Here is a 12,186-nt window from a genome sequence, read left to right on the forward strand (position 1 = left end):
CCAGCCTCAGGGCTGTGGGCCTGCAACTGTTTAATCTTGTTTATTTTATTTGTGCGCTGCACACCTCTCGCATCACTGCTTTCCCTAAGAGGGAAACGGACGAGGGCATGCCACAGCTAAAAAATACTGTCCCATTACAAACGTTAACTTTCCATAAATGTGTGTTTAGATGGTTTTAAAACCAAAGCAGTCCATTGCCAGAGAAATACAGAGGGCAGGGCAGCCCCCAGAGCAGGCTGGCTGCCCCTCTCAGCAGCCTTCGGTGTCGGTGTTGTCGCTGCCCGTGGTGTTCTCCCAGTCTGCCTCGTGGTGTCGGTCCTTGGGTACCCTTCGCATTGCTCTTTTCCTGAAAATGAAACTAGGCATTTCATTTTTGGAAGAGGGATTCTGTAAACAAGTGGCATTTGAGTTCAGCAGGGAGGTTCAGTATGTATCAATGGACTTAGTGTTTAACTGAACACGATGGTTTGCTCACACACACCCACCATAAAGCTGTGTATAGGGTAAAGAGAATTCATCTGAAGTGATAAAGACATTCTTAAATTTCTTGAAGTGTGCTATATTGCTGATGTTCAGTTGAAGAAGCCAAGAAACCCCACCCAAAGTCCTTTCTTTAATAAAAATAGCATTGTCAAGAGTCAGAAGAATAGTTTACAGTGCCATTAGAAGCACTCCTATCTAATGCTAGAACTAAGGTCCTTGTTTTACAAGGTTTTCATTGGTCTCATGCTCCATAAAGGCAGCAACGAGTGAAGGCAACCAGGCATGTAGAGAACAGGCCTTCAAACGAGTATTCAAAGAGGACAGGGGGTGGAAATCTGCTCCCATTCACAGCCATGGGAGCTTGGTTTTGAGTGTCAGCAGCATGTCAGATGGATGGTGAAGGTCCAATTTCATTCACAGAGGAGAAATCTATCAAATTTATTAAACTAGCACTTTGGAGCACCCTCCGCTCCTTGCTGTTGAGCCACCTTCATCACCCAGAGCAAATGCTATCACTGCTATCCTGGCTACTGCTGGTACTAAAACTAGAAGCATGAGCCTTTGAAGATAAGATCTGTAATGAATTTATGCCCTCCATGAATGAAGCCTGGGGACAGGGGAGGGACAGGAAAGAAGAAATACATGGAAGCTACTAATCAGTTAAGTCACATGGGTAAGTCTGAATTAGTCCTGCTTACTAAAGTCCAGACCTTCGGTAACGCTCAAAGCAGTCCTTCATCCTCCTCCGCTCCTTTTCTGCTAGTTCTTCATTGGCTAAGCTACACTCCTTGAACTGAAAAAAAAAAAAAAAAAAAAATCCACACAAATAGTAACTGGATTCCCCTGAAGATCAATGTTATCACCAAGTAGTGCAAACCTGCTCTAAAAAGGTAGCTGGTTTTGAGGCTGATGTACTGCCTCTGGCCTCTGCAGGGTAAAAGGCTGCAGACCACTCAAGGAAGCCTGGTCATTTCTCCTGACTTATTGGTGCAATGAATCATTTTATATTTAAATTGAAGGAGAAAAAAAAATGGGTCATCTGAAGGCATAGGTTCCAAGAACAGTGTTCACTGCCAAAACCCACGTCCAGGAAAGCAGTCCACTGTGTACAGCTGGCTTCCTGCATCTGCTTGGGCCTGCAGAATGAAGTAAAAGGGTGTTCATTTCTGGGCTCTCCACTATTGTGTGTGCATGATGGTAATACATCTGTTTCACATAGTTTTACCATCTTTATTCTCTCCCATTTGTAAATTTGGGATTCTGTTTCCTGTACCAACAGTAATACTGTAGACAATTAAACTGGAAAGCATCCACACCCAGACATGAATGCCAGAAAATAATTAGAAGTTCCTAGGCACAGATGGAGAAATAACCACCATAAGTGTTCTGCTGTTCAGAGCTCACCCTTTTTGGAGGGTGAATTTTGCACAAAGTGCTCAGATTTTGGAAAAGCAGTAGCTCCTTACATGCTTCTCAAACTTGGTAAATCCATTAATAACAAGAACATTAAAGATCACAAACCCCTCTGTAAAGAGCCCACAAAGATTCTCTTACACTGGGTGACTTTGGTGGCAGACTGTTCTCTCGAGCGCTATATTTCTGGTTTTGTCCTTCAGGGCAATCTTCTAAGAAAAGAAAAAATCCCAGCTTTAGTCATAGTTGCCATTTCAAAGTAACTTCTCCCTCTGCCAGTTCAAACAGCAAGAGCTGTAACGTAACAGCTGCCCAGCACTACACAGGATCTACAGCAGAACTGAAACCAAGCCTCAAAATGTTCAGGATTCAGTCCTGTGATCAATGCACGAGTCACTTCTCATTTTACTTGAACCATGAATCTTGCTTAGGATGATGGAGTTCCCCATCAGGCTCAGAAAGAGACAACAGCTTTCTAGTTTCTGCTTATGCAGGAGCAAAACAAACCTCTGCAAAGTGGCACCTCTGCTTAGCATAATTAAAAAAGAAAAAAAAAATCATGTTAGAGGTCACCACGAGAAATCATGTTAATTATTATTTTAACCATAATTTGTCCCTGTTCCCCAACAAGTTGTGCATATCAACGCACTTCAGACCATATTCTTGTGAAACTCCTTATGTAGTTGGTGATCAGGAATCGTGATAGGGTGAGATAGAATAATGAAAGGCTTTTTGTATCAGTGTTGTTTAGCTTTTGTGAAAAATTTCCCATCTCAATGAATGAAAAGATCATTTAGATCTTTCAGGAGATCAGAATAGAAAATTTCTTCTACTATGCTAGTTTTCTTCCTATCTCAACATGTTTTGAAAGAGAATTTCAAGTTCTTAGAGGAGCCTCTTAATTTCTTTCCACTCTGCTGAATCATTTCCACTGAGGATGGCACAGAAACAGAACCAGTGGCAGCGTTAACTACATGGTTCCGCTTTTGTGAAAATAGCTTGCAAAATAAAAGGGAAGAGGGGAGGGAAAAATCCCTGGAGAAAGCCACGTGGTCCAGCTGAAGTGGAAGGATTGTTTGGTCTGTTCTCAGCTCTGCCACAAATGCAAGAAGAGGGGGTGGGGGTGGAGAGGCACCCAGGAAATATTTCTCAAGGGCACCATGTACCAGGTGGTTTTTGCTGGACAAATTTAGTAGACAGATTGCCTCAAAAAACCCACTCAAGGTCCTAGGATGGTCTAACGATACCACTTTTCCCAGGTCATTCAGCTATATGAAAGACCCTTTCAGAGGCTATGTAGTAAAAAGACAGCCCACGGAGCTTTTTCTCTCAAAAAAGCTTTACAAGCATTTGCTATTCTCAGAATTTGACATGTTCTGCTTTTTATAGGTGAGGAAGATGGTAGTATGGCGGATGCCTTGATTTATGAGTACCTATTCTGCGTCACCTCAAGGCCTTTGCTCTGAGTGCAAGCACACCCCACTGAGAAGCCTCTCACAAACTGAATCACCAGTCAGACTACCTGTTCTTCACTAAAAATAAAACCCAGGAATGTCTTTGCCTGTCCCTTTGAAACGCTGGACCATCCTCTCACAAATTCTACTCTGCGTTTTCCCAAGAAAAGCCTTACTTGTAGTTGGTTGTCTATCTTCATCTAGATGACCGTGAAGAGTAAGCTATGGGACAAAACCAAAGTAAGAACATGAGAAGTGCCCCTTATTCTGTTTCACAGAGTAGCTAGGAACAAATGGAAGAATAAAAGAAAGAGGACATGCATAGAAATGACCTTCCCTTAGTACACCTTGCTGTCAGCAAAACAGAAGACTGAGCCAGAAGTTACAGATCTACTCATGGATTTAACCTCCATGAATAGATCGTGTTCCTTTGGCCTCATTTAGACTTTTAGCCTCCAAACAATGTGACAATCACTTCCACACTGAAGTTATGAACTAAGTGAAAACTCTTTACTATAGATGTCCCTGAGGTAAGACTTATTTTTGCCTGTTCTCCCACAAAAGAGACAATTAGAAGCAACTCAAAATAATTCAATTCCCCTGATTTGCTTAGACTCAGCAAATTTTGCTGACTAATGCCATAACTGTGTCTTACACTTAGAAATCTCAGGACACAGAGAGATTCCATCACTGGTCTGGTTTGCTGCCTCTTTACTTTTTTATATCACTGAAATGAGCCTAAGCCATGGATTGAAAACCGCTGTTACTTAGAGAACTGAGCACAAGTGAGGAATTTGAAGCCATCTCAGAAGAAAGTAAAAGGTAAACAAGGCACGCTACTCACTTCCTGGGAATCTCTGGAAGAGGTATCGTCCAGGTCAGAGGTCTGAAATAAAATCAGCATAAATTAATCATTCCTTATAAGCAAGAAAGTGGTAGTAAGGGAATATACAGGAGACCGAAAGCTGCAGAAAACAGGGAAGTGTGGACTTTCTCCCTCCTACACTCCTGTCTGACCACTTAGAGAAATTACACAAGATGCCACACTAATTAAAAGCCCCTGTATATCTAATTTAATTCCAGAAACCTTAGCACCCTTATATCCTGCTCCCAATTTCATCCAAATGGCTCATACACGGTCTCTAAATAGAGTTCACTCTTTGGTGGTTGCGGATCCCCTCATCGTCTTTGGACACTTTTCAGGCACAAATACAGAAGGCTTCAGCTTGCATGAGTCTAGCTTATCTACTCTTGGAACTAGGATGAGGTAATAGGAACCATCACGTCTTTCATTTGTCTAAACTTAGCATTTGCATGGAAATGGTTACCCATGCAACTGGCCACTGCCTACTGAATTTGAAGTGGTCAGGTGCAAAGGCCTCAGAACAGCCACGCTCTGGCCCCATACTCAGCTTCCCAACCCATCTCACAGATGACAACCCTGGAGGCATACCGGTGTGGGTAGCTCCAGTTGAAACCTTTTCAGCTTGGCTTCGGTAGCCAGTAACTGACTCTCCTTTTGGAAGAGCTGCAGTTGCATTTCGTCACATCGCTCCTGCAGTTCCCGAATCTGCTTGCGGTAAGCGTCCCTCTCAACCAGGTTCTTGGAGTACTGCATATAGAACTGTTCGCGGGTCAGAAGCGCCTGGTGTAAGAGACAACACGTCATGGCATGTAACACAACAGTACCTTCAGGGTTACAGCATCTGACCACTTCAAGCAGCTCCAGGAGGAATGTTTTATCACCTGGTCTCTTTCTGAAGCCACTTCTTCCATCTGCTGCAAGACAGCTTCAATCCGTTTTTTATACATCTGCGAGTCCTTCCTCAGAGACGTGCACTGTAGTTCAAGCATCTCTTTTTCCTCTGCATACTGTTGAGACAAGGTGAAAAGCACCCTGCTTGTGGGCAGAGCCTGAGCTAGACTCTCACCAGTCTCTTTGCTCTTGCTTATAGCCAGAGATAGCTGTGGCCAGGCCTCCATGAAATGTCAAAGTTCAGCCAGTCTCTCCAGTTGGAGCAAGGCCAACCAGAAGGTTGGTCAACACGACTAGGAGGACTGCTAACATTGATGAATTTCTGAGTACCTGAGCTGTCAATCATGGTAAAAGCTCTCATTACCCTCCAGGCTGAGGCAGGGACTGTTAATTAACACAGGCATTAACAGGTAACAGTTCATGCCACAGATGCAGAATGCTAAAATATTAGTGTGCTTTTTTTCAACAAACTAACTCCAAGAGTAGGAGCAGCAAAGGATTGCTGCTGAGCAACTCCTCTGCTCCGAAGGCAAGACACTGCAGCTGCTTCATCTGCCTGTCTTACCCACTACCCCTCAGCAGGAATTTGCAATTCATCACATACTTTGTCTTGGAGCACTTCGGCTTGCCGCAGCTCCTTGCGAAGGCTGTAAATGGTGTTCATCAGCTCCTGGCGTTCTTCTAGTATCTGGCTACAGTCATTCTCCAGAGTCTCACTGGAGAGGCTCTTCTCCAAATTCTGTTCCCTGGCAACCTGCTGGACAAAAATAAAAAGTGAGATACGTATTAACTCTCTTCCCACAGTCGTATGTGCTCTATTTGACTTGGGAGAACAAGGCCACAGCTGACCCACGCAACTTCAGTGCAGCCCCATTGCTGCCCTGGCTGCTACATATAATCACTTCTCAGGAGTCCATATCCAACCGCCCCCACCAACCTGGAGAGTGTTCTCCAGCTCCTGATTCTTGGCCAAGAGCAACTCCTTTTCTTGCTGGATCTCCCACATCACCTCATGGCTTGGACGCTGCTCTATGGCGTGCTTCAGTTTCATCGTGTGCTTACGCTCCAGTTTGCAGTCATCCTCAGCCTTCATGAGGCTGTGCTTCAAGTGATCTATCTACAAGAAGGTTCAGAGCTCATCAATAACTCTGGCCTGCAAAAGTAGTTCTCACTCCATTCCCCAGACAAACATGGGACAAGTTTCTCCCCAGCTTTGTTTTTCTCAGGATGCTTGGTGCTCTGGAGACCAGAGTCCTGCCTGTATGCTAAATGGATACAACATGTTGCTCTTGTGAGAGGGCTTAGTCTTGAATGAGGGGAAGGACTGTTAATTCTTCACAGCATAACTTGTAATACATGAGCCTACTGGGCTGAGCTAGGGACCAGCAAGACATATCACCTGCTAGAGAAGATGCACAGAACCTCACGCTGGACTGCTCCAGACCATCCAGGGCAAAGACAAGTCTGGTGCACAGCACAGCCTTCCAGGGATCAGGTAAGAAGGGGGGAGCTTTAGAAAAGGGTGACTGACCTCTAGGATCAGGTCCCGGTTCTTCATGAGGGCAGCACTCTTCTCCTCGCTCTGTTTGGCATAGCTCATTGCCAGGTTGTAGTTCTCGTCCTTGCACTTCCGCAGCTCCTTGCTCAGGCTGTCCCTCTCCTCCTTCATCTTCTGCACCCGCTCTTGGTGCTTGCGGAGCAGGCTGTCCCTCACCCACATCTCTCTGATCGTGTCCTCTTTGGTGTGCAGCCACACGGTGAGCTCCTGGGCCTTCCGCCGCTCCTCCTGCACAGTGCTCTGCAGCTTCATGATCTCGTTCATCAGGAGCTGGCTCAGGCCGGATTCCCCAGCAGTGTCTGTTGGGTGGGCAGGCGTCAGCTACCGCTGTCCTGTCTGCTCCCCGGACACACATACAGCACAGCTTCCCACCCACTCATCACTGCAGCTCGGGATCATCACATGCCACGCACAAGTGTACAAACCCTGAAGACGTGTGATCAAATTATCCCCGCTGTTTCCCCTCTGCTCTGTGCCTTTCTACACCAGTGTCACTGACAGAACAGGCAACAGAGAAGAACTGATCCTTCCGCTTCCTCTGCCACCCTCCCAGGTCCAGCCTGTGACGCTGGACAGGAGGGCCATTCTTGCCAGAACCCTTCCAAAGCACACAGGGAGCAAGCCAGGGAACACTCCTGACTGTGCACCCAAGCTGGGGAGAGGCCAAAGAAGAGGTGAATCCCCCTTTAATTTGCACAGCAACACCAAACAATAAGCTGTTTTTTTCAGAACACAAACATTACCTATAATCATAGAGAAAACCCTGCTGGGCTCCTTGCCAGTGATTTTCTTATACAGCTGTGGATAATAAAGCTCAAGACTCTCCAGAAATGCCTCAAAGCCCTTGTGTCCTGTTCGCTGAAGAATGTCCAGAAGAACACCTGAAATGGCAACAGGATATTCTATTCATTTATTTATCTCTTTACCTATTTCTAACATAACAAAAAATTGCTCCACTTTCTCCACATACAGATTGAAGTCCCTGGGATCAAATCCCCCAGCCAATACTAAGCCAATTCCCCAGTAACTATACAAAAGTATTTTAACTATAAAGGAACAGTTAAAACTTAACCCTTGTACCTAGCTCCTACTACAATGGGTGCAAAAAGCAGATTTCAGAAGAGCAATTTATGTTATCCTGCTGATAATTACAGAAAAGGTAAGTTAAAACAAAGCACCACAACAGTTTCTGCAGCTCAAGGCTCCACTTCCAAATTCCAGAGGCAAATATGGGAAAAAAGGACCGCTAATGTAAGAACACTGCACATAACTAGAGAGGTAGCAGGGACATGCCCAAGAGAGCCTGGACTAAGAAGACTCTGAGCTCAGTTCCCTACTTTGTCTAGAAATACTCTGTACCAAATCAAGGCCAGTGGGCTTCTGTTTTATGTTCTGCAGTTTCCCAATCTAGAAAATGTAAAATGAAATTTTTTCAATGACCCTCAGTAATTTATCAGTAGGAGTTAATCCAATCCAAAAGATGTATTAATAGCATAATGAATTCTGTCACTCTCTGGTTGGAACTTGACCAGGACTGTATTGAACAGTCACAAAGAGTTTACTTAATGTGCTACCCACATTCCCTCAAACCCCTGAAGGTAGGAACAAGGAACAATACATGTTGAATTCATGTTGGAAATCTCCCCCTGCAAAATTTACACAAGAATAGCCTCGTGGATCAAACCCAAGCAACTCCTTCCCTTATGCAAATGTAGAGATCCACAACACCAAAAGGCCACACACCCTCTGTGCTCCCATTACCTTTACACAGCTGGGAATGCACTGATAGAGCCATCTCCATTCCTCCTCTCCCCACAATGATGTGCTGGGGAAAGGGCTGCAGAGTAGTGCCTACGTTTGTGTCCAAACACAAGCAGACAGTAACCTAGAGGCGATGCGTTCCTTGAGGCCCAGTCCGATAGCACTCTGCTCACATCTGCTCCCAAGAGCCCAGGAGCATCTACAGAGCTGAAGGCTGCACGTCACCCACCTGCCTTCCGTTTGCGCACGACCAGGCTGGGGTCATTAAGAACTTGTTCCTCATCATCATGGCTGATCACCCTGCACTGGCGAAGATAGGGTGTTATACGGGAAGGATCTATCACAGAGATCAGCTTCACCCGGAAGTTCTCCAAGTTATTCCAACATGTCTCATCATTATCTTCTTCCAACATGTTGGTGAGTGAGAAGTATTAGCGAGCAGTGCTGTCCTGTCTTGAAAAAACAAACAGAAAACAAGCAGACTTTAAGCCTCCTACAGTAGTGGCAGGGGACTGTGTTGAAACCAAGTATGTTAACAGACTGAGAACAGAGAAATGTCTTTTAGATACAGGAACACATCTCCCATGTAGCCTTTAACTCAGCACTTACAAATCACCTGCAGAACACTGTGACACACTACAGTCGTACCTGAAAGAACAGTGTGGTACCAGACTGAAGATACCAGCAGCTGCGGGGCTAATGCCAACACTGCTGACACGTACATGAAGGAGAGCTAGCGTGAAATTCTGAGAAAACAGAAGTCACCAAAGCTTGATCATCTCCCTCCAACCAGCTGAACATCTCCCAGATCTCACTTCAAGAGGACATTGAAACTACTTAGCAAAAGCACTGACAACAGGCAAGTCATTGAGAGCCCTTAGAGGAAAATCCAGCTAACTCTAGATGCCCAACAGTGTATCCCAAGCAAGTGCTGTTAGATCTCAGTGACTTCACCATGTATTCTCCAGATCATAGAATGGTTTGTGCTGGAAGGGACCCTAAAGACCATCTAGTTTCAACCTCCCTGCATGGTCAGGGACACCTTTCGCTAGATCAGGTTGCTCAAAGCTTCATCCAACCTGGCTTTGAGCACTTCCAGGGAAGAAGATGCTCAGCTATGCTTAGAATTAAATCTTTAATCCCCGCAAACAATATAAAAAAAGAGTGGAACACAACACAGGATAAGCTGATGGCAAACTACAACTTTCCAATTTGCCACTAAGCAACCTCCAAAGAAGCAAAAACAACTTTAAAACTCTCCTGATTGCCTCTGCTTTACGAAGAGTTCACACTTCCTTCTCCATCTCTCAGCATTCGAAAGATCCCTGCAATACATCTGACCACACAATCGCTACATCTGACACTCTCAAAAGGCTCTGTGAAAACCCTCCATGGCGATAGCCTTAACTGCATTCAGCTGTAGTCACACCAAAGCTGTTTTTCTGCATGCTGTACTTTATCCATGTGTAAAGAAGGGGAACACACAGCTGTATACAATTTTCACTGTAAAGACAGAGGTACAAATCATGAGGTCACTTGCCTCTCATGCACCTCACGGATTCCACCTGCGCAGCTTCAGCAATTTATGCTGACAGCCAACCACCTGTGTGACTAACACAGACCGAGAGGCCCCAGAAACATTCCCACTGATGAAGCGTGCTTCTGTGTGTGTGTTTGGTGGGAGCTTGTGGCAGTGCTCAGCTGTACGCTGAGGTTACTAGTTACCTGCATCCTGACAAGAGCTTGCTATTAGCCACAGGGTCAGAAAAACTAATTCTGCTCAGCCTGGAAGTGTGCAGGTAAACAGATGCAGGAAACCAAACACTTCTATACCGACGCTTCTTTGCCTTTTGAATGAGAAATTGGTATTATTTTTATTTCTTTGCCCCTTTGTGGTCAGACTGTTCCATAATAATAAGGACCTTCTGAAATCCCAGTCATTAATTACTATGCTTCTATCACATGTAGTGAGTTGACTGGAGGAGCCATTGTCATTTCCAGTGGCTCAGGAAGGCTGCCAGAAACCTTAGTATCCAAGTTCTCAGTCATCTTGTTTGGGGACAGGATGTTCTGACCATCAGCAGCTATAAAGAGGCTGGGATTTCACACACATCTTACTGCATTTCTCTCCAAGGTCATCTCCAGACTTCATTGTTTTTCTGCTCCAGCACAGAGAAGGACTTCAAAAGTCTTTAGCACATAATTGTTACACATTACATTGTCAGTTAACTTTAATGAGCTGGACTGACATAGAACTAGTCATTAGTTATCATGAAGAAAATACTCTGCTCTGCCTGACATCAAACCAGCCCCAGATTACAAGTGCATTCCCCTGTTGATAAACACCACACCCTTACTTCAGAGCTGTAAAATAAAAAAATCTTCCCTGTTAATATAAACCATTCTGCATTACATGAACTAACCTGAGCCTGTGCAGTCAAAAGCCTCCTTGTTTCCTCTCCTGGTCTAGCAACACTCGTCTGTGTCCTGTCCTTGAGAAAGCTTCTCACGGATGCAGCCTCCCTTTATATTCTGGCTAGAGCAAAGATCATTCCAGGAGCAAAACTGGTTTGAGAAAAGGGGAAACTACTCAGCTATACTCTGAGACAGGAAAGGGAAGGGGGAAAAAAAAAAAAAAAAAAAAAAAAAAAAAAAAAAAAAAGGGAAGCCAGAATGGGTGATGGGTAAGAGGAGAAAAACACTAGTTGCATTGGAAGTGAGCAGCATTACATATGCAGCGATTTTAGATTAGTTCTGGCTTTGTTTTTCAATCTGTACTACTGAATTACCATCTAGGGTCCAGAAAGTTTATTTGTGTAGTGGTTCAGAAAGACTAAAAAGAGTGAAGGACACAGGCACAGGTCTGTTCAGCTGATTTCAGGGGACAAAACAAGCCACAGAATTAGAAGAGGCTCTTCAAATGGCCTTTCAGCTGTTAACATAGCATCCTTACACAGGAAAGCAGGTGGCAGCAAGAACTCTCTCTTGGTTGAGAGTTCAGCTGAAAAGGATGATTTCTATAATGATGCCTCTAATTTTGGATGTCCTTAAGCTTCAAGCATAATTATGACAACTCAGTATTTTGAGGGAAAGGGAGTCAAGTCTTGGCAAAGCAAGGAACATAACCCACGATTCCCAAATTACAGGCTGTGGCTCTAACAGTAATTAAAGGAGCAGCATAGCAAGCAGCATTGTGATTATGTGAAGCATCAACATCATACCTCTGACTGCCTCCCCTCCTTCCCACAGTCCTAGAACTGTAGCTGCAACAAGAACTCACTAAGTCTGTTTTAAAAAAGTCTCAAGAACATACACACTCTGATACCATGGCAGCATGACACATTTTCCCATTAGCTTCCCACTCTACTCTTTGTTCTGCTTTCTAAGTTTCTGGAGAGTTTCTCCATGTTATCATTAGGAGTGGGGCAGAGATGCTCAGAGATTCTTTAAGCCCATGCTTCTTGTTAAGCATTAAATTAGCTTTACGCTAAAAAAGAATACAGTACCTCTACTAGCTATGCCCTTTCTGAAGGTAATCAGAATGTCTGCTAATTGACCAATCTAGCCTCAGGAGTTTTTGTTCTATAGTAGCAGATCAGTTTAATCCTGAAAAAGAACAAGACAGCTTCTTCTTATAGTTATACAAAGTTCTTCTACCAGCAGTAAGATTACAAGGCATTTCAAAACATCAAGTGGCGTTTGCAAAGGACAACAATCATTTAGAGCACGGATTGCATTTACTACCAGTGCCTCACGGTAAC

The 12,186-nt window shown here is 44.4% G+C and overlaps 1 protein-coding gene across 6 annotated transcripts; it reads right to left on the bottom strand.

Moving 5' to 3' along the window:
• Nucleotides 1-24: 24 nt before the first annotated feature.
• CARD9 (caspase recruitment domain family member 9) lies at nt 25-11,035 on the bottom strand. Of its 6 annotated transcripts, none has more exons than XM_042786747.1 (13): nt 10,849-11,034; nt 8,655-8,874; nt 7,408-7,545; nt 6,638-6,963; nt 6,044-6,223; nt 5,711-5,863; nt 5,097-5,222; nt 4,804-4,995; nt 4,195-4,236; nt 3,527-3,572; nt 2,038-2,108; nt 1,182-1,276; nt 25-358 (listed from the first exon to the last, which is right to left on the bottom strand). In XM_042786747.1, the coding sequence occupies exons 2-13, from the start codon at nt 8,836-8,838 to the stop codon at nt 250-252; spliced, it is 1,662 nt and encodes a 553-aa protein (XP_042642681.1). In that variant the 5' UTR covers nt 8,839-8,874; nt 10,849-11,034; the 3' UTR covers nt 25-249. The 6 variants fall into 6 exon arrangements, with proteins under 6 accessions (XP_042642681.1, XP_042642680.1, XP_042642682.1 ...); XM_042786746.1 differs by having other exon boundaries at nt 8,655-8,878; XM_042786748.1 differs by having other exon boundaries at nt 5,711-5,860; nt 8,655-8,878; nt 10,849-11,033.
• Nucleotides 11,036-12,186: the final 1,151 nt, after the last annotated feature.

This window comes from Tyto alba, unplaced genomic scaffold (genome assembly GCF_018691265.1).
Source record: "Tyto alba isolate M040663 unplaced genomic scaffold, T.alba_DEE_v4.0 Super-Scaffold_11, whole genome shotgun sequence".
NCBI classification, from domain to species: domain Eukaryota; kingdom Metazoa; phylum Chordata; class Aves; order Strigiformes; family Tytonidae; genus Tyto; species Tyto alba.

Bases quoted from the DNA above. Each gene is read 5' to 3' on its own strand.
- CARD9 (XM_042786747.1), bottom strand. From the start codon at position 8,838: ATGTTGGAAGAAGATAATGATGAGACATGTTGGAATAACTTGGAGAAC. The intron at 5,223-5,710 runs GTATGTGATGAA...TTGTCTCAACAG, and splicing joins CCGAAGTGCTCCAAGACAAA to TATGCAGAGGAAAAAGAGAT. The intron at 4,996-5,096 runs GTGATAAAACAT...CTCTTACACCAG, and splicing joins TGGCTTCAGAAAGAGACCAG to GCGCTTCTGACCCGCGAACA.